Source organism: Ruditapes philippinarum, unplaced genomic scaffold, assembly GCF_026571515.1.
Source record: "Ruditapes philippinarum isolate M1 unplaced genomic scaffold, ASM2657151v2 ctg5285_1_1_1_1, whole genome shotgun sequence".
Classification (NCBI taxonomy): domain Eukaryota; kingdom Metazoa; phylum Mollusca; class Bivalvia; order Venerida; family Veneridae; genus Ruditapes; species Ruditapes philippinarum.
This window is the reverse complement of record NW_026853334.1, coordinates 37,536-60,710: the sequence shown is the minus strand read 5'-3', so window position 1 is coordinate 60,710 and position 23,175 is coordinate 37,536. Positions and strand designations below refer to the sequence as shown.

Here is a 23,175-nt window from a genome sequence, read left to right as displayed (position 1 = left end):
GGATTCAGCTCTTTTAAAATTCTGATAAATCATCATTTTATTTATCATGCATATTGTTTTATAAAAGAACTAATTTTTTATGGTACTCTTTAGTGAAATGAATATACACTCGAGGTATTTTGTGCGTAAGGAAACTTGTTCTGTAATTGATAAATAATGAAACACTTTAAACACTTTTAAATATTTGTCTCTATTTTTTTTTAAAAGGTCACCAATCTGTTTTGTAAATAATATCTCTAAAGAAAACAGCAAAAGATAATTCATTTGTTTTATAAATGTACTTGGATATATCTATAGAATTAAATATCATAACATATTTTTCAGATTCATGCAACTTTAATCAAGTTCAGGATATTAAATGGATCTTAGAAGACAAAACTTATTTAAAGGATTTTATATCAGGTATGGATATTGAAGCTTTATAATATACATATACTTGGAGCTTTTTAAATACAATGCTAATTAAATGAACCATAATGTCAGGAATAGTAATAACCACCTGTTATTTTAATAATTAAGATATCAAAGAGAGTATAATAATAATAAATAATAATAATAATAAAGACTTTATTAAAAGAGGCAACATAGTTATAGGCATGGTCTTCCCATCAAATATACAATGTACATAGTATAAACATTTACAACAAAAGGTATGATAAACAACAACAGAAATAACATTGTTACAAATAGGTAACCCTTTCGCTGCCAGAGGGTCATTTATTTTTTGATCACCTATTTGCCAGAAGGTTTTCTAAGAAATTACTATATTATTATTTAATATTATTATTATTATTTGTTATTAGTATTATAATAACTATATATGTTTCCAAATCTGCTAATATAATAATAATAATTATTGTCCATGGTATAATTATCTATATATTATTTAATTTTACCCATAAAATATGGTGCTATATCAGTCAAATATATTTCATATTTTTTAAAAATAAATATGAAATATAGATATAAGGGCGGAGTCGAAACTCATATTTATTTTAAGGGACTTCTTTCGCCATTTTGTTTGAAAAATCTGAGAAATACAAAACAGTTTTTTGTTGAATTTTTTTTTGAAAACTATCTAGAATGATAGAAAATGGTCTAACTAAGAAAATTAATCCGAACACCAATATCTTTAATTCAGTTATTAACGCTGTACAGACGTTTAAACAGTTGTTTAAGTGACGTCACAATGTAGCGCCAAATATCGCGTGCAAAACAAGACGCAATAATATATTATTGTGGGCTGTACAGAAGCAACCAATGGGGTTCGTAACAATTTTTCTTTGATAATGAAATTAAATAAAAAGGTTATTTTTTCGTTTTTCGTGAAATATGGTATATATTTTCACTCAACATGATAAAATGCCACATATTTTCACTCGCCGTCCCGGCTCGTGAAAATATGTGGCATTTTATCATGTTTCGTGAAAATATATTCCATATTTCACTCAAACGAAAAAATATCCTCTTAATGTTTCTAATGATTATTATACCCCCGCACAACAAAGTTGTAAGGGGGGTATACTGGAATCAGCTTGTCCGTCCGGCTGTCCGGCCGTCCGTCGGTTTTTTCTTGTCCGCCCAATAACTTAAGATATCATTGACCCTTAGTCTTCATATTTGGCATGGAGGTTAGTCATGATTAGTAGATGACCCCTATTGATTTTGAGGTCACTAGGTCAAAGGTCAAGGTCACAGGGGCCTTGACTTCAAAAACCTTGTCTGCCCAATAACTTAAGATTCCTTTGACCTACAGTCTTCATATTTGGCATGGAGGTTAGTCATGATTAGTAGATGACCCCTATTGATTTTGAGGTCACCAGGTTAAAGGTCAAGGTCACAGGGGCCTTGACTTCAAAAAGCTTGTCCGCCCAATAACTTAAGATTCCTTCGACCTACAGTCGTCATATTTGGCATGAAGGTTAGTCATGATTAGTAGATGACCCCTATTGATTTTGAGGTCACCAGGTCAAAGGTCAAGGTCACAGGGGCCTTGACTTCAAAAAGCTTGTCTGCCCAATAACTTAAGATTCCTATGACCAAAGTCTTCATATTTTTGGCATGGAGGTTAGTCATGATTAGTAGATGAACCCCTATTGATTTTGAGGTCACTAGGTCAAAGGTCAAGGTCACAGGGGCCATGACTTTAAAAAGCTTGTCCGCCCAATAACTTAAGATTCCTTTGACCCATAGTCTTCATATTTGGCATGGAGGTTAGTCATGATTTGTTGATGACCCCTATTGATTTTGAAGTCATCAGGTCAAAGGTCAAGGTCGCAGGGGCCTTGACTTCAAAAAACTTGTCCGCCCAATAACTTAAGATTCCTTTGACCCATAGTCTTCATATTTGGCATTGAGGTTAGACATGATTAGTAGATGACCCCTATTGACTTGGAGGTCACCAGGTCAAAGGTCAAGGTCACAGGGGCCTTGACTTTCAAAAAGCTTGTCCGCCCTATAACTTAAGATTCCTTTGACCAACAGTCTTCATGTTTGGCATGGAGGTAAGTCATGATTAGTAGATGACCCCCTATTAATTTTGAGGTCACCAGGTCAAAGGTCAAGGTCACAGGGACTTTGACTTCAAAAAAAGTTTGTCCACCCATTTACTTAAGATTCCTTTGACCCACAGTCTACATATTTTGGCATGGATGTTGATCATGACTATAAGGTGACCCCTATTGACTTTGAGGTCACTGGGTCGAAGGTCAAGGTCACAGGGACCTTGACAAAAAAAGCTTTTCTTCTCAATTGCTAAAGAATGTCCTGTCCGCAATGTATTGATTTTGACATTTTCACATTTTAAGCTTGTAGAATACATAACTTAGCAATGCACTGGCTTAGTAACCTCAGATTTGGCAGGGAGGTTGTCCTTGAGCTCTAAATGGCCACTGTTGATTCTGACAAAGTGGTATGCGGGGGTATTCACGCCAAGATAGTGGCAGTTCTAGTTATTATTATTATAATAATAATTATTATTATTATGTACAGACCTTTTGTACTCAATACTCTATCGGTTGTTAATTGACTATAAACAATGTTTACACTTGATAAACAGCTCTTTTAAAATTCTGATAAAAGGCATCATTTTATTTATCATGCATATTGCCCTATGGCAGTGAAAGGGTAACAAGAAACATAATTATAAAATGAAAATCTAGAACAAAAAGAAAAAAAACATTCAAAAAGAATATAGACAATAAAATATACATTTATCATTTATTATTTTTTTTATAATACAACTTGATGGGTTTTATTCCACCAGAGAACCATCATTTCAGATAATTATTTTTTGAAATGACTGTAAAATTTGTAGAGTTTTCTTATATCTAAGGGAAGAGAATTCCAAAGTTTTAATCCTGAATTTAATTGTTAAAGATTTTTCTGCAGAACTTGGGATTTGAAGTAGTTTTTGTTCATATGATTTTAAATGTGAATTTTCTGTGTAAGTAAAAAAGGTTTTTGCATATAATCAAGTTGAGAGATTGTTAAGGGAAAATGTATATTAAAAATAAGCTTTTTTATAATTTACTCTTTCAGAAAATTTCATCCAGTTTATTTTAAGAAAAAAAAATCATCAGTGGGCGCATCAAAAATCTTTTGTCTGCAATATTAATTTTGTGGCTGCCCGTTTCTGAAATTTATAACAAATTCATTTAATGAGTTTTCCTTAATTCAAATTTCCCCAAATAGTGGGAAACAAATAGTCTAAATGGGGAGAATAATTGTGTTTCCATTAAAGAAAAAATTTCCTAACATGAACATTTAGATTTTATTGTTTTTTATTTTCCAAAAAGTCAGGGTATATTTAATGAATTTTTTTTATTCAGTGTTCATTTTTGACTTAGATTTTTAATTTCCACTTTAAGACAACCAAACCATTTAGTACTACTAATAAATTTTTCTGTTAATGTCCCAACAAGATACCGTTGAATGGAGGAAATACTGTGATAATGGTTTATTTTTAAAAATTGACCTCATGAATCTTTTAAGATCTTAGATTATTATGCCAATTTTTCAATATTTGATTATCTGAAAATTCATAAATTTGATTAACCCAATTTTTAAATATTTTCTTTTCATAAACATTCAACAAGATTTGTGAATTGTACAGTCTTAACTGCATTGTATTTACTTCTTAAAACTCATTGATCAATTAGTTATACAGTCTTCAATATTTGTTTTGTGAAATTGTCATATTATAATAATATAACATATATTGGAAACTGTTAATTATCATATTATTTGATGTCTGTCAATGAGTATATTATTAGTTATAAAGATCGTTGACAGGTTATATGGCCCTATATAAACGGCTGTTTGTAAATATAACCCGAGCCGTTAGGCGAGGGTTATATTGCAAACAGCCGTTTATATAACGGCCACTATAATCCTGTCCCAACGATCTTTTAATAAACGAATTTAAAAAAATTAATACTGCACATATTGTTAATTTGCCTTTTAAATGTAAATAATTTTATTTAAAACTGCGCTGGAAAACTGTTCTAAAAAAACGATTTATTATTTTTTGGCGTCGTAATTTTTCCCCCGTTGAGAGCCTCATAAGAACGGAATGTCAACGAATCGCCTTCGGAACTCTAACGCTGTCATATTTTGATCACGAAGTCCTCGACGAACCATTTTAAGACGGCCATCAATTTCCAGCATAGTTTTTCAAAAAGGTCACATGTAAAAAAAGGGATTCAGTGTGTATTGGCGTTCGGAAAAAATTGGAAAGCGGGAATCGTTAATTATTGGAATATTAATTATAATTTGGAGATTTGCTGGCGTATAACTTGAATGTTGATCAACATTTTTTAATTTGGGCAGTAAGTAAATTTTTCTAATGACAATTTCAACTTTAAAACCCGTCTTTATTTTTTCAACATTTTGCAAGAAAATTGGCGAAAGGGTTAGTTAATCATGACAATGATGGGCGGTTCAATGTAACTTGGATAAAAACCTCTTGCATACATGTTACATGAATGTTGCAACAAAAAAATTATACTTTTACCGTATTACATCTAATAAACCTTATTATTTGTTTTTCACAAAATTCTTTCAATAGTTAATAGCTCAAAGAACCTACCAAGTGGGTTTACATAATTTATTCTTTTATTCAAACAAAATAATAGAAATTTCAAGGATGGCAATGCACTTATGTAAATTATTAAGGTTACAGTAAGTTCCAAAAAAATTATTAATTTATTTATTGCATCATATTGCAAAAATACAAATTTGTAACATAGTAGATCTAACTTGTTTTTCTTTTCTTGTTGGCAGATTTTTTGAAGAGAGAACAATTTAACAAATGAAACAGTTTTGCTCAGGATACTTTGGAAAAAGAAAACAGACCTCAATTTTCTGAATTTATGGAGAAGTTTTATATCTTAGTGAGTCCACTTTCAGATGAAATCAAAAACCTGTGAAATTGCGCTATAACTTTATTTAAATAATTAAACTCATAAACAGGTGAAGAATACAAAAATGTGAAAAGCAAACAACATATTAAATTTTAATGGGTAACACTTATTTAACAAAAAAGCCCCAACCCCCGCCCTCCAAATTATGTAGCTACAGTATGGTTTGTGTAATCAACTTACAATATAAAGTTTACATAAACTTTTGAAAACATTAATTAGGTCAAACCAAATGACAACTGTAAATATTAAAACAAACTGCTGTTAACATGAAAATAATATTGAAATTTTAAGTGTCTGTCAACTATTTTTTTTTAACATCAGTAACTGTTTGTTTTGTCAGTTTATTTTTGTACAAAATTGAAATTTATTGTGGACTCCTGGACATATGGCAGTTGTTGAAAATTCCTTGACCTCTTTGGTTTGTTATCATTGAAATTTCGGGCTGGTGCAAACACATCTGGCAGTGAATCAAAATCTGAGAAGAAATCTTCAGGATTGAAATCATCCATTGCATAAAATGAATTCCTCCCATCATCTCAATCTGATCAAACACTGAAATTTGGTAATATAATATATTTATAGAAAAGTTAACCTTTAAATACATACAATTTTTTATAAAAATCATTTGCTATTTTTACTCTTCTTCACAAAATTGATTTCTAAATTCTAAACAAATCTATTTTAATTTCTTTTTAAAAAAATTTTTTAGGAAAAGGTTTGTTATTATGTTTCTAATTAGATAAACTCAATTTCTTTAAATAAAAGGATATTTTCATATTTAGATGTAGTATAAATGTATTCATAATCTAAGTACAATTTTATCTAGATTATTTTGACACTGACCTGAAATTTGATTGTAAGTTTGCGTTTGAATGGCACCAGGCTACATACATTCTGTCTGGATTTAATGAACTACTACAAGATGGCAGTGTGCGTAATGGTATGGCTGGTACTTGGCAGCATTGGTAGATTCTCCTGGCCTATGATTTTGTTGGAAATAGCATTTCCCATTTGTTGTTTCTCTGTATCTGATACCCTTTGGTATAAAGCTAGGGACGATGTCGATCTGTGTCCGGACACTGCCATGATTTGCGGCATAGAAAATCCCTGCCCAAGGATACATGTAGATACACCAGTGACCCGAATTGAATGGTTCGTATATACTTGCGAAAGTGGCACTTTTTGTGATAGACATTTCAGAAATGATGCAAGTTTGTCTCTTCCCATTGGTCTATTTTGATACCAGCTTTCATCTCCATATTGGTAAGCATCTCTTGGGTATTGCCATAAGCGATTGTTGGATGGATTCAATTTTGATGTGTATACAGTACTGGACACGCGAAACCCGCACAATTCGCGTATTCGCGGCGAACTCTCATGCTTTATAACGCGAGCGAATTCGCGGCAACTTGAGACAATCGCCGCAAATTCAACTCGCGGCGATTTTGCCGTGAACATTTGCCGCGATTCGCGGGGAATAATACATGTTTCATTGTATAATAAATGTAGATCATTTTATAAGTGTAGTCTGTGAACTTGAAACCAGATATACATGTACAAGTACGAAAATTAATTAGTAGATCTACATGAAGTTGTATCAAGAAAATCTTGTAATTTGCTAAAATGCCCTTTCTCTATTTATCTTTGATGCCAACAGCAAATATAAATAAACCACGGCGAAATCAAATAACACCGTTAAAACTTCCGTGAATGGCGGAATCATGACCTTTCAATGTATAAATGCGACGCAGTACAAAGTAATGCGGCTCCATCTGCAGGTAAATAGTGTGTATGTACACGTGTAAAACTATTTTTTAGGGGGGGGTACATATTGAGTTTAAAAGTAGAGATATAAATATAATATATGTGTAAAAAATATATTTAGTTACATAAAAAGATACATAATTGATACGAAACATTAACTTGTTCATTTCTAAATGTAGTGGATCAGACCGGGACATTTCGTTCTCTTGGGTGATCATTACTCCAATTTATTACACGTTTGTAAAAAAATAACACACGCAAGATTTCTGTCTGCTATAATTTCTGGAATGGCGGATATTTGCACGCCCTGTTTTAAAAATGTAAAAATATTTAATTGTTAGTTACCGAAAAATTATCGCCGATTGTTGAAATTCCATAGCGCTAAAAAGACACAAAAAACCTCGGCGCAAAAAGAAGCATCCATAAATAAAAAGGAATATAATGTTTCCATTGTTTAAATAATAAATACAAAATTTACAACACGAATGACCTCTGACAAATGACTGGTCGGCTCTTCTGAAGAATCTGTGAATTTTTGATGTTTACACACCTGTAGTTGTTTGCCCGAATCATCAAAGAAATGCCGACACTCGATTGACTTTCACCTCTTTTTTATATAATCAGAAAAAACTGTCATTTCTTTTTTGTCAAGGAATGATTACACATGTTTAATTATTGCTCAAGTAAAAAAAAAATGTTGGATATTGATTGTGTCAATTATTGACAATATATATTAATCGTAAGTGCATTTTGATTGTGATATTTTATTTACCATTTTAATGATCTTGAAGATATTGTGCAATACTTTGTGTCTGCTATCAAAACAATAATGCATATGAAAGGATATTTTTTTCGGTCAATTTTATGACCACGCTTCTACCAGAAATGTTTTATTGCATGGGCTTATAGTATTTAATCAGTGTCGTCAGTCATAAACAAACGAACATGTACCCCAAAGCACATTAAAATTACCAATGGTAAACTAGTGACCATATAAATGCTTTACAAATATTCATTTAATTTGAAAAAATTTTTTAATCCCGTTTCCACCCTTAATTTGATACGTGCTATTATTAGTTAATTCAACTTAATTGCCGCGCGCATGCAGTACTGCGTGACGTAAGGAAATATCCTTCCCTGGTTGGTCGCTATTTATGTAAATACTTTAAATAGTAACACCCTAAATTTTATGCACAGAATGCCCTCATGAATGATCACTCGTTACTTTACATATTAAATGTGTGATTTAACTCCGATTTTATTTTTGTTTTCGAGGGAATTTTTTTGGGTCAAATGCCCTGGCTGATTTGGCGGGAATAAAAAATATCTGATTTGCATCTTGCTACTCATCACCTACTCATGCCCTGGCATTTTTTACTCGTGGAAATTGAAGGTAAAGAATGTCAATTTAAGTGATAAAACTTTTACAATTTTCAACAATCATAATTAGCGTATTAGACGTAAAAATTAGTTACACCTGTGAATCGGTGCTAAATGTCGCTTTGCATTGTTCTAAAAATAGAATATGTGCGAAAGTAAAACAATGGATTTTAATTACATTTGTATTATTATCAAAAATAACAATAAGACAATTTGTTATCGTGCGTTCTTTGATGTAGTACCAATTACCTTTTGTAATTTCAATCTCGTTTTATTGTTAACTAATTTTCACCAGCACCTGATTGCTTTTGTTTTTAATATACAAAATGTATACGCTGTACATGTTCAAATGCTAAATATTTATAATATATACAAGACGTTTACAAGATTTTTTAAAGTTTTCAAAAATTAAAGACCACGGGAATTAAGGACCAAGTAGTACTTTCTAATACAATTATTGCTGAAGATTCGCCGTAAATTACGGCGATACATCGCGGCGATTTTTCGTGACCCGCCACGAAATTCGGCGAACTTGCACGCGGCGATGTTTTACCGCGAAGTGTCCCGTCGCGACATAGACTACACTCGCGGCATAACGCGACTTTTGTGGGTTTCGCGTGTCCAGTACTGTAGCTCATACAGTCTTACTGGGCATAGGTCACTATTAATCTTATCTTCTGGCATGTGACCTGTTATTAATGCCTTTTGTTTTTCTTGATGGTTTTTTGTTAATTCATCTTCTGACTTATAGACATATCTAGTTCCATCAGGGTATTTTCCAATTTGAAATGTGCTTTTTGTCATCTGATCGAAATTTTCATTTGCTCTTCTACAAAAAAATAATCTTATATTCATCTGCACTCTATTAAGTAGGCCAGATGGTGTATTTGGAGTGAGATATACACTCATGTACAGCTTTGCTAGGTCATCATCTGTAATCTTAGGGTAGTGATTTTATAGATCCTTGCCCATTTTGTTTTAGCTCTTTTAAAGCTGTTTTCATGCATTCATTTGCATCCAAAAATTCTGGACCAGTGATAATGTCAAAATGTTTATTGAATGGTGGAGATTTCAAGTATCTATTCAGACTATATGCCGAATGTTTTCAAGTGTTGAGGTTTTATATGCCTGTCCATTCACAGTACGGGCATCCATATAAAAATGACCCAATGCTCCAGCTAATTTTGTTTCATCAAACTCTTCAAAATTACTTTCAAGACCCTTTTCTTCAAGATATTTCCTAAAGGTTTCAGCACAATGAGTATTCATTTTTTGAGTGTTATATGGCACAGGTTTTTTTTCTTCTTTCTCTTCAATTTCTTGATCAGTGTGACTTGCAAATCTTTTCTTCATATTTCAATCAAATGAAATACCTAAATCAAAAAGAACAATCATTATAATCCCCAAAAAATTATTTCCAGTCCTGTCATATTATCGACCATTTTTTAAATATTGTTTAGAAGGCTTGTTTATAAATGTAAAATGTCAAATCAATTTGTTTTGCTTTTAGAGCAGCATACTGTACATCAGTATGAATATTTTTTTTTCTTCAAAAATTAAAAAATAAAAGAAAATACAAAGAAATGTACAAGTATTTTTAATTTTAAGAAATGTTTTCACAGTGAATATTTTAACTAAATACATATTTTAACACTTCATTTTATTATGGAACATTGCATAAATTTGAAGGCAATCTTAAGTTAAGTAGTTAATTCTTCAAGATAAAATAATATTATTTAAATTAAATTTAGATGCATGCTGCTTTAAATAGTAAATTTAATAATTTTAGTACTTATTAAAGTTAAATGATTTATCAGGAAATATGCTGCTTTAAATACAAATTTTATTTGAAATAAGTAAATGTAACTTTTTTCATACATTTGTATATGATTTTGCTAGTTAAAATTGTTGATTTTTATTTAAAAATTATGTAACAAGTCATGTTTTGTGTGCCTTTTTATAAACTTTTTATAAAGTATTACTTTAAATATAAATATTTTTTTCTTAATTATATGTTCTTTATATATAAATAATTTTTCATGTATTATGTATAATTGAGACTGATAGCCATATAACCAAAGTTATATGTTCTTTATATATAAAAATGATTAGAGATTTACATTTTATAAGTTAAGATCAAGCAAACAGTTGTTCATAAGATTTTTTTTGTTTTGTTGTAATGACCTTTCATGTTTTTCAGCCTTTTTTTAAAATTTCATTACATTTGGTTAAAAATTGTATTTATTTGTTAATTTCAAAATGTTTGAAAATCAGTAAATTTTGTGCTTAAAAATTAAGTGGTCAATTTTTCAAGTTTTGGTCAAGTTATTTATTAAATAAGGGGAAAGAATATTGTATGGTTTTGTGAAATTATGTTTGATTTGTTTTTATTAAAGTAGTAAAGAATTACTTTAATTGTTGTGTTCATTGAATGTTGCATTCGTTTCCTTGTTGATCTTTTCTATCATATATTATTCAGTTCTCCAGTTTAGTTTGTTTTGTTTTAAATTTGTTATGTTTAAAGATATCCATGCTCATGCTTGAGTAAAATTTTTTAATAAGAGAAATTTGTTTAAATTTATGAATTTCTTACTGACTTTGCATAATTTAAATAGCAGAATCAATACACTATAATTATATTCGTATTTTCTTTTAAAAAATGCCAGTTTTTTTAACAACACTATATAATCTTATTGTGACTAACTATTGTGTGTTGAATTTTAAACATTTTTACTTTGTTTGAAGTAAAAAAAAATTGTTGGCAGGTTATATATAAGCAATCAACAATATTTACTAATATCAAATTTGAGCATAGAGCAGTATATTTTTAAAGTTCATGTTATATTGATGTTAACCAGTACTTTTCTTTTTTGTTCTATTTTTCACATATTTACCATACTAACTAGTTTTGCAATGGCCATTTTGTCTGTACACATATATTTATGTGGTGTAATGCCGTTTGCTTTATATTTATACAATTATATTGTAAATTTAGTTTTTATTACTTTATCACCGTCAATGAAAGTTTAATTTCATATACATGTATGTTTTTAAAAGAATATTATATTTTGCTTCATTACTAAATTTATTTTATTTGTATATCTATTTAATAATGATCATGCTTGCAAGAAGCTTGCATAAAATATTTCTGTTGTGTTCAACAGCTTAAGTAAATTCAATATTGAACATTTACTTATTGAATATTCTTTCTGTAATAATAACATAAATTTTGTTTACAGTATACTATACTGTACATGATTTTTAATTCAATTTTGAATAGATCTAGTAAGTGAAATTAAATTCTAAAATAAGTTTGTGACAGTAATTCCCATTGCTTTCTACAATTTTGTATGCAGAACACATACATTTATAAAACATAACTATATCCTTTGTCATTTTTTATTTAGATGTATGTGTTATTATATCACTTTCCATTGAAGAATATCTACATGTACTATGATTGTTTATAACAATATTGTTCTGAAGTTCAAACATTTTGTCAATTCATAATAAAAAATATTCTTAATAACAAAGAATGTTTTGTCATTTATTTAGCATTAAATGCATAATATACTTCATTCCCAGGCATTTCCACCTTGTAATTATATCCATTCTTGGAGATGGTAGTTAGAATCTAATTATTTTGTAAAATTGGTTGACAGACTTCAGTGTCAATATTGTATCAGGCCAATACTGTCATTTGATAGACTAGATTTAATGTAAATATGTACATAAAAGACGAAAGGGCTAACAGAATGGTTACAGAAAACCATTCACACAAAAGTGTTAAAAAAACAAGTTGATGGCAAACTACCTTGTTTTTAAATAACCCCTTTTCTGGATACCTGTCAAATTTGACAAAGATCGTCTGCACTGTGTAAGCTCGATCAAACAAGCGCTTGGTCAACAAGAATAAAATATTGTTCGTTTCTATGAATAAAACAGCTGAAAGATGAATGAAAACACAAAGCAAATAGTTGTTTACATCAATTTATTTTCTTAGAAAAAGAGATTATTGATCAATTAATCAGTCATAGTCGAAATTCTCGCTGTAAACTTTTCTAGCGGGGCTAAAAAGCGATTTTATGGCCGCCATATTGTTTATAGTATCTAGTGGTGACAACCAATCAAAAATGGGGGTGTGTCGGGGGTTCTTGAAGGGAAGCCGTGTATTTTTGAAGAAAAAGCCGTGTATAGGAAAAATGTAAACGTCACGATTATCCAATGAAAATTAACGTAACAAAGGTGCAGTATTATAATGATATATGTAACATGAAATGTTGATTTGAATTTATACTACTGAATCTTGTCTCAGTGAGATCCAGTGAGATGTTTGACATATAATTGATCTGAATATTCCTTATAAATGCCATTATATCATAAACTATTACTGATGAAATAGGAAAGAAAAAAAAAATACAGTTTGACAGAAGTTAAATTTCTAACAGTGTATATGTGTGTGAGTGTATGTGCAAGTGTGTGTGTGTATGTTTGAGCTAACATTTGGGTTTTATGTGACTATGGGAACAGTTATAGGTAACAGTAAATTCTTTTTATGCCCCGAAGGGAGGCATATTAAAATCACAACGTCCGTCTGTCCGTCTGTGTGTCTGACTTCATTCGTTTCCAGACTGCAACTTTGTCATATATGAAGGGATTTTGGAACAACTTCGTACAAATGTCTACCACATCAAGACAATGTATTGTGTCCAAGAATTACGTCCCTACCTCAAAGGTTAAGGTCATTTTATCATTTTGAAGTTTCACATTATCAGAATAAGAGTAAATTGGTACATACATTTGTGTCTGGGCTGTAACTTTGTTGTGCATCGAATGAAATTAAAATAACTAGGCATAAATGTCTACCACATCAAGACGATACCGTGTCACTTTTAAGAATTGCTTCCCTTACCTCAAAGGTCAAGGTCACACTAACATTTTGAAGTTTCACATTATCACAATTAGAATTAATATGTACACACAATCGTGTCCAGACTGTAACTTTTTCATGCATTGAAGGATTTTAGAATAACTTAGCAGAAATGTCTACCACATAGAGACGATGATTTTGCAGCCTTCAAAAATCAAGTCCCTACCTCAAAGGTCAAGGTCTCACAACCGTTTTGAAGTTCACTTTATCACAATTAGAGTTAATAGGTATGCACATTCGTATTCGGACTGTAAGTTTGTTAAAATAACTATGCATAAATGTCATACCACAGACATGTTGCGACTAAGACCTATGTTCCTACCTTCAAGGTCACACTTATAGTTTGAAGGTACTCATTCTCTTTAGAAGAGTTTGAAGATACACATTCATGTCTGGACTGTATCTTTGTCATGCATGTAAGGATATTAAAATTACTTGGCACAAATGTCTACCACATCAAAACAATGTGTCAATGCTAAGATTCATGTTCGTCCGTTTGTTCATGTGTCCCTACTTACACAACAATCATGTCCAGACTGTAACTTTGTCATGCATTGAGGGATTTTGAAATAACTTGGCACAAATGTCTAATCTCATGACAACATCCTGTCGCATCCAAGAACCACATCCTTTCTTCAAATGTCAAGGGCACACTAATATTTTTGTGTCGCCTTGAAGAGGCGGCATAAAGGGGTTACTTTTGACGTCCGTTGTTGTAGGTGTCAGCGTCCCCTAAAGCTTGTCCGGAGCATAACTCAATCACTATAAGTCGGATTGACTTCAAACTAAGCATGCACCTCCGTGGTCGAGGGGTTAGATCTAATCTAGTTACCTCTCTGGCGTGGGTTCGATCCCCCGGAGATGCTTTGGTAGTTTAGCGCAGAGGAAGGTAGTCTAGTACTGGTGTAACTCTCCAGGAACGATGGTTAGGAAACTACCTGCCTATATGACTGAAATACTGTTGAAAAAGGCGTAAAATGAAACAAACAAACAAACAAAAGGTATGCATGCTTCTTTCAATAACCGGAAGTGCAGTGCACAAGGACCGGTACTCTGCATTTCTTAATTTTTTAGTTATTGCCCTTTATAAATTTTCATACTTTAATTTTGTCCGGGCCATTTCTCTTCAACTATAAAAGCTATGGACTTGAAACTTCATAGGATGATAGATCTCATTAAGGAGAAGTGCAGTGCACAAGAACCGGTACTCGGCACTTCCTAATTTTTTAGTTATTTCCCTTTCTTATTTTTCATACTTTATTTTTGTCCAGGCCATTTCTCCTAATGTATAAAAGGATGATAGATCTCATTAAGAAGAAGTGCAGTGCACAAGAACCGGTACTCTGCATTTCTTATTTTTTTAGTTATTGCCCTTTGTTGATTTTCATACTTTATTTTTGTCCAGGCCATTTGTCTTAAAGTATAAAAGCTATGGTCTTTAAACTTCATAGGATGATAGATCTAATTAAGAAGAAGTGCAGTGCACAAGAACCGGTACTCTGCACTTTCTAATTTTTGAGATATTTTCCTTTGTTAATTTTCATACTTAATTTTTGTCCAGGTCATTTCTCCTCAAGTATGAAAGCTATGGACATGAAACTTCATAGGATGATAGATCTCATTAAGAAAAAGTGCAGTGTACAAGAACCGGTACTCTTGCATTTCTTATGTTTGAGTTATTACCCTTTGTTAATTTTCATACTTTATTTTTGTCCAGGCCATTTCTTATAAATTATAAAAGATATGGACTTGAAACTTCATAGAATGATAGATCTTATTGATAAGAAGTGCAGTGCACAGAAATTGCTGCTCTGCACTTATTATTTTTTGAGTTATTGCCCTTTGTTAATTTTCATATTTCATTTTTGTCCTGGCCATTTCTCCTAAACTTTATTGTTCACAAGGCGACACATCCGACTCGCGGAGTTCTAGTGAAGATTCATGCTATCACAATTAGAGATTTTAGGTACAATAATACAAAGAACAATATTAAGCAATTTTAATAAGTTACTCTCATTCTCGTTTGCTCATATTAATTTGATTGGCCCCTTTTAGGGACCGCTATAGCTAAAAATAGAAAAACCTTTAAACGTATATTTCTTCAGAACTCATTGATGGATGATCACCAAACTTTGTCTGTAGCATTCTTAGGTACTCTTTTATCAAGTTTGCTGCTATTAATTTGATTGGCCCCTTTTAGGAGCCGCTGAAGTTTAAAATTCAAAATTCCTTTAAGCGTCTATTTCTGGTAACAGAACTAAAAGATGGATGAAAAATAGAAATACCTTTTAGCGTCTATTTCTACAGAACTAATTGATGGATGATCACCAAATTTTGCCTGTAGCATTTTTAGCTCGACTTTTCTATGAAAAGGGGAGCTATCCTACTCGCCCCGGCGTCGGCGTCGGCGTTAGCGTCGGCGTTGGCGTCACACCTTGGTTAAGTTTTTCGTACCACCCCACTTTATTTCAGAAGTATTACAAGTATGGCTTTGAAACTTACCATACTTGTTCACCATCATAACCTCCATCTACAGACAAGAGTACATAACTCTGTCAAGGTTTTTGACAGAATTATGGCCCTTTTTTTACTTAGAAAGTGTATTGAGCTTGGTTAAGTTTTTTGTACCACCTCACTTTATTTCAAAACCATTGGAGGTATTGCTTTGAAACTGACCATACTTGTTTACCATCACGACCTTCATCAACAGACAAGAGGACATAACTCTGTCAAGGTTTTTGACAGAATTATGCCCCTTTTTGACTTAGAAAATACATTGAATATGGGTAAAATCCACTTATTGCCTTAACCCTTTGAGATATTGCTTTGAAACTTTTAATGCTATTTCACATCATTACCCCCATCTGTACGCAAGAGAAGGTAACTCTGTCAAGGATTTGTTTTAAAAATTAAGGCCTTTTATCGACTTAGAATCTTGGTTAAAGTTTTTAGTACCAGTCCACTTTTTGACTGAACTGTTTGAGATATTAATTTGAAAGTTGGAATACTTGTTTACAATCATGATTCCCAAACATGTCCAGGAGAAGGTAATTCTGTCAAAGATTTTATTTGAATTATGGCCCTTAACTGTCAATGTTTTGTATTATAGGCAAGCACTAAAAAACTTAAAAAATCTAAAAAAATTCATTCCTATCCACTTGTTCACTTTACCATAAATTATGTCATATAAACATTGCTGTAATATTCAAGGGTATCAAACAACTAGTTCACTTTAAAAATACAGAGATTCTTGTATTGCCTTTTACTGCAAAAACTTTTTTTATTGGCAAGCAATAAAAAAGTCGAGCGCGCTGTCTTACGGACAGCTCTTGTTGGGTAGTCTTTTTAGCTCACCTGTCACAAAGTGACAGGGTGAGCTTTTGTGATCGCTTTTCGTCCGGAGTCCGTCCGTCCGGCGTCCGTCCGTCGTCCGTAAACTTTTACTTTAAATGACATCTCCTCATAAACCACTAGGCCAATTTCATCCAAACTTCACAGGAATGTTCCTTTGGTGGTCACCTTTAAAAATTGTTCAAAGAATTTAATTCCATGCAGAACTCTGGTTGCCATGGCAACCGAAAGAAAAAACTTTAAATATCTTCTTTTAAAAAACCCTAAGAGCTAGAGCTTAGATATTTGGCATGATACATCTTCTAGTGAGTGTCTACCAAGTTTGTTCAAATAAAAGCCCCGGTGTCAAAATTGGCCCCGGCCCAGGGGGTCATTGATTTTCCCTATATGCATATAGTAAAAACTTAAAAAATCTTCTTTTAAAGAACCCAAAGAGCTAGAGCTAAGATTTTTAATATGAAACATGTTCTAATGAGTGTCTACCAAGTTTGTTCAAATAAAAGCCCTGGGGTCAATATTGGCCCCGCTTCAGGGGCTGGGGGTCATTGATTTTCCCTATATGCATATAGTAAAAACTTAAAAAATATTTTTTTTAAAGAACTCAAAGAGCTAGAGCTAAGGTATTTAGCATCAAACATGTTCTAATAGGTGTCTACCAAGTTTGTTCAAATAAAAGCCCAGGGGTCAAAATTGGCCCCGCCCCGGGGGTCATTGATTTTCCTTATACAGTAGAACTTCGGTAAGTCGAAGTCGGAGGGACTTGCGTAAAAACTTCGACACATCGGGACTTCGAATCATGAATCGGTCTGAATTTCATGACAAAATTTCAACCCGTGACTAGCCTTTATTTTAAGATCTATAATGTAACCAACTTCATGTTTTTCTTTCATTAATTAATCTGATAATTTACATTATACAATGATAAATATGACATGTTAAGTATTATCACGGCTAATGATTTGGACTCCCTGTTGACGTATACAATGAAGTGACAAAAGGCGTAACAATAAGAAAGGGCAATAACTTAACCAGCTTATAGTAAATGTTTCGCGTGTGATTATCACGCGACACCGGGTCACGGAAGTACTCAAATGATAGTTCTTACTGTTTACATGTAGATCTACTTTCAAATACCGCTACGGCAATTAAAATAGTAATGATTAAAGCATTTTTTCACACATTTAAACGCATACAAAGGCTGTTTGAACATTCGGCTGTGTAATTAACACCTGTCACTAAAGTTGATCGGAAATCGTCTTCGCAGCTAGAAAAGGTGTGAAAATGTCTCGAGATCGAAGGTGTCAAAATAACCGAAGAACTTCGACTTTTTTGTGGTAAATTGAACTAGATTTATTCTATACAGACCTCGAAAAAACCTCGACACATCGAAAAACTCGACACATAAAATCTCGACTCATAAATAGTTTTTTATAAAGAATATATCAGGGGAAGATCCGGGACTTTCGTTTTACTTTGACACATCGAGAAAATCGACTAATCGAAGTTCGACTCATAGAAGTTCTACTGTATGTGTATAGCAAAAACTTAAAAAATCTTCTTCAAAAAAACCAAAATAGCTAGAGTTTAGATATTAAGCATGAAACATCTTCTAGTGAGTGTCTACAAAGTTTGTTCAAATAAAAGACCTGGGGTCAAAATTGGCCCCGCCCCGGGGGTCATTGATTTTCTTTATATGTGTATAGCAAAAACTTAAAATCTTCTTTGAATAAACCCAAATAGCTAGAGTTTAGATATTAAGCATGAAACATCTTCTAGTAAGTGTCTACAAAATTTATTCAAATAAAAGCCCTGGGGTCAAAACTGGCCCCGCCCCAGGGGTGTCATTGTTTTTAACTATATGTGTATAGTACAGTACGCTCACCGCGGGTTTTGCTTTTTCCACGATACCACCGCGGACGATTTTTTTTTATCGCGGACAAACGCGGGGGCTCGTCCGCGATGAGAAGCCTAATTCCCCGCGATCCCCGGTGTTCAGTTGTTTCCACCGCGGACAAAATTCTGACGACCCTTCTTCATTCATCGATAAAATCAGTCACCCGTTTCCCGCGGGGGAACGCCATGGTCAGTTGGTCAGTATAAATTAACCTCCAAAAATAATAGACGTTTTATTATTTTTTAACGTCATCTTTTTTACACAATGACTTGAAAATTGACCACAATCGTCTCCTTAAATGTTATTATACGTTAAATTATTTGAACGGTATTTGAAATAAAAATAGTTACAGCTGTACCTGTTTTTGTTGTTGTTTTTAATATTTTTGTTATAAACGTCCACAAAACTATTCGTCCACATACCAATATTTTTACAACTGAAATCGTCATTTATCACTGTCATCTTTACTTTTTCATTCCTTGTGGTTCTCAAAGTATTATTGCTGTTAAACTATAAGGGAGCATTTACTATGATACTTAGTAAAAAAAGGACATTTGTGCTGATTTCTGAATGATGACTGACGCTACAGTACATGTCCTGTAAGAGGTCGATGAGTGTGAATACAAGACAAGACATAAATAAAATACATGTACATATATTAGAAATAAAGGAAAAAGATATTTAAACCATCTATAAGATTTCATTTGTATGCAATTATATTCTTTAAAAACGGGTAGACTTGTGCCATGTGCTTACAAGCTTGCCTTATATACATGTATGTACATGCATACTGTTCATAATAAAATAACAAAAAGTATAACGTCAAGTTTAACAAATTCTGCAAAAAAAATCTTTAAAATAATAAAAAAAGAACAAACAAACAAACTACTAAAACAAAAATGAAAATAAACTTCAACAGTTGATACAAACTTCAAAACATATACATTACGCTCACACCTGTAATTAGATAAATCAAGAATCATTTAATGTATATTTTGGTGAAATAAAAGCTTTCTTTTAATGTTCCAAATAAAATATAAGACTTTATGATCAACATGCAAATAAACAGAAACAGTAAAACGCATCTGACAATTGAAAGAGACGTCCTGGAATATTGCCTGAATAAATTGTTGAGGGTTACGTTTTCAAAGTTTTTAAATAAGAAACAAAAGCTGGCATATAAATTGTTTTAGTATCTTTTTCATAAATGTCATACATATGTATGCCGAATTTTTCATTATTTGACTTCAAGTTTCTCACTACTATGAAGTTGCGACGACAATGATTTATCTTGATGTCGAATACATATTATACGTTACCCAACACAATAACAAGAAGAAGAACAAGAAATACACTGCATTTGTACATTTACTTTTATTACAACAAAAAAGAAAACAAATAAACAAATTTTACATATAGTTATATGTACAGTACATGTTACAGTACGTACGTATACTGATGTTTAAATACAGTTATTAATTTTTAAAATTAAAGGTTTCCACCGCGTTGACCGGTGTTTGACCGCCGCGTTCCTCCGCAATTTACCACTGCGTTCCCTGGGGGAAACGGTTTCAGCCGCCGATTTATGTCCGCGGTGGTGAAAATTTTCTGTCCGCGGGGTCACGCGGACAATATCTGAGCAAATTTTCGTCCGCGGTAAACCTCATCCGCGGGGTCACGCGGGTTTTGAAAAAGCCGCGCTGAGCGTACTGTAAAAACTTAAAAAAATCTTCCTTTAAAAAGCCCAATGAGCTAGAGCTTTGATGTTTAGCATGGAGCTTTGATGTTTAGCATGAAACATCTTCTAATAGGTGTCTACCAAGTTTGTTCAAATAAAAGCCCTGGGGTCAAAATTGGCCTCGCCCCGGGGGTCATTGATTTTCCTTATATGTGTATAGCAAAAACTTAAAAAATCTTCTTTGAAAAAACCCAAATAGCTAGAGTTCAGATAATAAGCATGAAACATCTTCTAGTAAGTGTCTACCAAGTTTGTTCAAATAAAAGCCCTGGGGTCAAAATTGGCCCCGCCCTGGGGGTCATTGATTTTCCTTATATGTGTATAGCAAAAATCTTAAAATCTTCTTTGAAAAAACCAAAATAGCTAGAGTTTAGATATTAAGCATGAAACATCTTCTAGTAAGTGTCTACAAAGTTTGTTCAAATAAAAGCCCTGGGGTCAAAACTGGCCCCGCCCCAGGGGTGTCATTGTTTTTAACTATATGTGTATAGTAAAAACTTAAAAAAATCTTCTTTTAAAAAGCCCAATGAGCTAGAGCTTAGATGTTTAGCATGAATCATCTTATGGGTGTGGGGGGGGGAGGGGGCTATATACAGGTGAGCGACCTCAGGGCCATCATGGCCCTCTTGTTGTATCTTTTATAGGCAGTAGATATTCCATTGTAGAACAATTTGTTTTTTTCCTCTGCTTAAACAAGTTATATCAAAATGTTGATTTATTTGTATTTCAGGCTATAGAAAGAAATGCATTTTTAGAAAGTGAATTAGATGACAAAGAGACATTATGTGAGACAGTACAGAGATTGAAGGATGAAGCTAGCGGTTTGTACATAGCCATAGCATGATAGGCTTACAACTTGTTTTGTCTTTTAATACACACATTTAATTCTGTAGTGAATATACTTGAATAACCTCAGGTCAACAAAACTGCAGTTCTCTGTGGCCAGATGTGTAAGATAGTTGACCTCTTGCCCCTTATTGTTGTGGTTAGAGACTTAATTTTCTTTTACATAAAGAAGGAATACCTCTGACTTATGGAAATTTATTGGTCCTACTCATCATCCTACTCTACTTGCACCCGCTTGTATGTGAAATAGTGCACAAAGGATTAAGTTAACTAAGGTCCTCCTCAACCAGCCGGACTATAAAGTTACCAAATGACTTTTACTACCTATTACTTTTACAAGTGTGTATTTCATCATATTATTTTTGCAGATTTACTTATATTTTTAGCTCACCTGAGCATATGCTCAGGGTGAGCTATTAGGATCATTCTTCGTCCGTCATCCGTTGTCCGTTCACACTTTTCAAACGACATCTCCTCTGAAACCATAAGGCAGATCATAATGAAACTTCACAGGGATGTTCCTTGTGTGAAGCCTTAACAAAGTTGTTCGAAGAATTCCATTCCATGCAGAACTCTGGTTGCCATGGCAACCAAAAGAAAAAACTTTAAACATCTTCTTCTACATAACCCAAAGAGCTAGAGCTTAGATATTTTGCATGAAACATCTTCTAGTGAGTGTCTACCAAGATTGTTCAAATAAAAGCCCTTGGGTCAAAATTGGCCCCGCCCCAGGGGGTCATTGATTTTCCCTATAGGCATATAGTAAAAACTTTAAAAAATCTTCTTTTAAAGAACCCAAAGAGCTAGACCTAAGATATTAAGCATGAAACATCTTCTAATGAGTGTCTACCAAGATTGTTCAAATAAAAGCCCTGGGGTCAAAATTGGCCCCGCCCCAGGGGGTCATTGATTTTCCTTATATGCATATAGTAAAAACTTAAAAAAATCTTCTTCTAAAAAACCCAAAGAGCTAGAGCTTAGATATTTGGCATAAAACATGTTCTAATGGATGTCTACCAAGTTTGTTCAAATAAAAGCCCTGGGGTCAAAATTGGCCCCGCCCCAGGGGGTCATTGATTTTCCCTATATGCATATAGTAAAAACTTAAAAAAATCTTCTTTTAAAGAACCCAAAGAGCTAGACCTAAGATATTAAGCATGAAACATCTTCTAATAAGTGTCTACCAAGATTGTTCAAATAAAAGCCCTGGGGTCAAAATTGGCCCCGCCCCGGGGGGTCATTGATTTTCCTTATATGCATATAGTAAAAACTTTAAAAAATCCTCTTCTAAAAAACCCAAAGAGCTAGAGCTAAGATATTTGGCATTAAACATGTTCTAATGGATGTCTACCAAGTTTGTTCAAATAAAAGCCCTGGGGTCAAAATTGGCCCAGCCCCAGGGGGTCATTGTTTTTCCCTATATGCATATAGTAAAAACTTAAAAAAATCTTCTATTAAAGAACCCAAAGAGCTAGACCTAAGATATTAAGCATGAAACATCTTCTAATAAGTGTCTACCAAGATTGTTCAAATAAAAGCCCTGGGGTCAAAATTGGCCCCGCCCCAGGGGGTCATTGATTTTCCCTATATGCATATAGTAAAAACTTTAAAAAATCTTTTTCTAAAAAACCCAAAGAGCTAGAGCTTAGTACAGGGTTCCCACGCTACCGGGAAAACGGGAAAAGTCCGTGATTTTCAAAATCGCGGCTCCCGGTCGTGAAAACGCCGGGAATTTGCTCCCTCCGGTAAAAGTCCGGGAATAGTCCGGGATTTAGTCCGTACCGCTAAGGGAAGTAATCAATATTGAACAATATGGCTGCCGCCGAAGCAACGTCCATTTCCTGGTTTG

The 23,175-nt window shown here is 33.0% G+C and overlaps 2 protein-coding genes across 2 annotated transcripts in view; one reads left to right on the top strand and one right to left on the bottom strand.

Moving 5' to 3' along the window:
- Nucleotides 1–324: 324 nt before the first annotated feature.
- The window catches only part of LOC132736511 (uncharacterized), a gene marked incomplete at its 5' end in the record, with an annotated part of 40,642 nt that continues 17,791 nt past the window's right edge, over nt 325–23,175 (top strand). Inside the window, 1 exon segment of the mRNA XM_060723648.1 lies at nt 325–402. Within this exon segment, the coding sequence (XP_060579631.1) occupies nt 325–402 (78 nt within the window).
- LOC132736510 (uncharacterized) lies at nt 6,339–11,951 on the bottom strand. Its single transcript, XM_060723647.1, has 2 exons — nt 9,196–11,951; nt 6,339–6,753 (listed from the first exon to the last, which is right to left on the bottom strand). The coding sequence occupies exons 1-2, from the start codon at nt 9,474–9,476 to the stop codon at nt 6,339–6,341; spliced, it is 696 nt and encodes a 231-aa protein (XP_060579630.1). The 5' UTR covers nt 9,477–11,951.

Excerpts from the sequence above, each read along its gene's own strand:
- LOC132736510 (XM_060723647.1), bottom strand. The coding sequence starts at position 9,476 with ATGAGTGTATATCTCACTCCAAATACACCATCTGGCCTACTTAATAGA. Across the intron at positions 6,754-9,195 it reads GTAAGACTGTATGAGCTACA|TACTGTATACACATCAAAAT; the intron begins GTACTGGACACG and ends TCGCGTGTCCAG.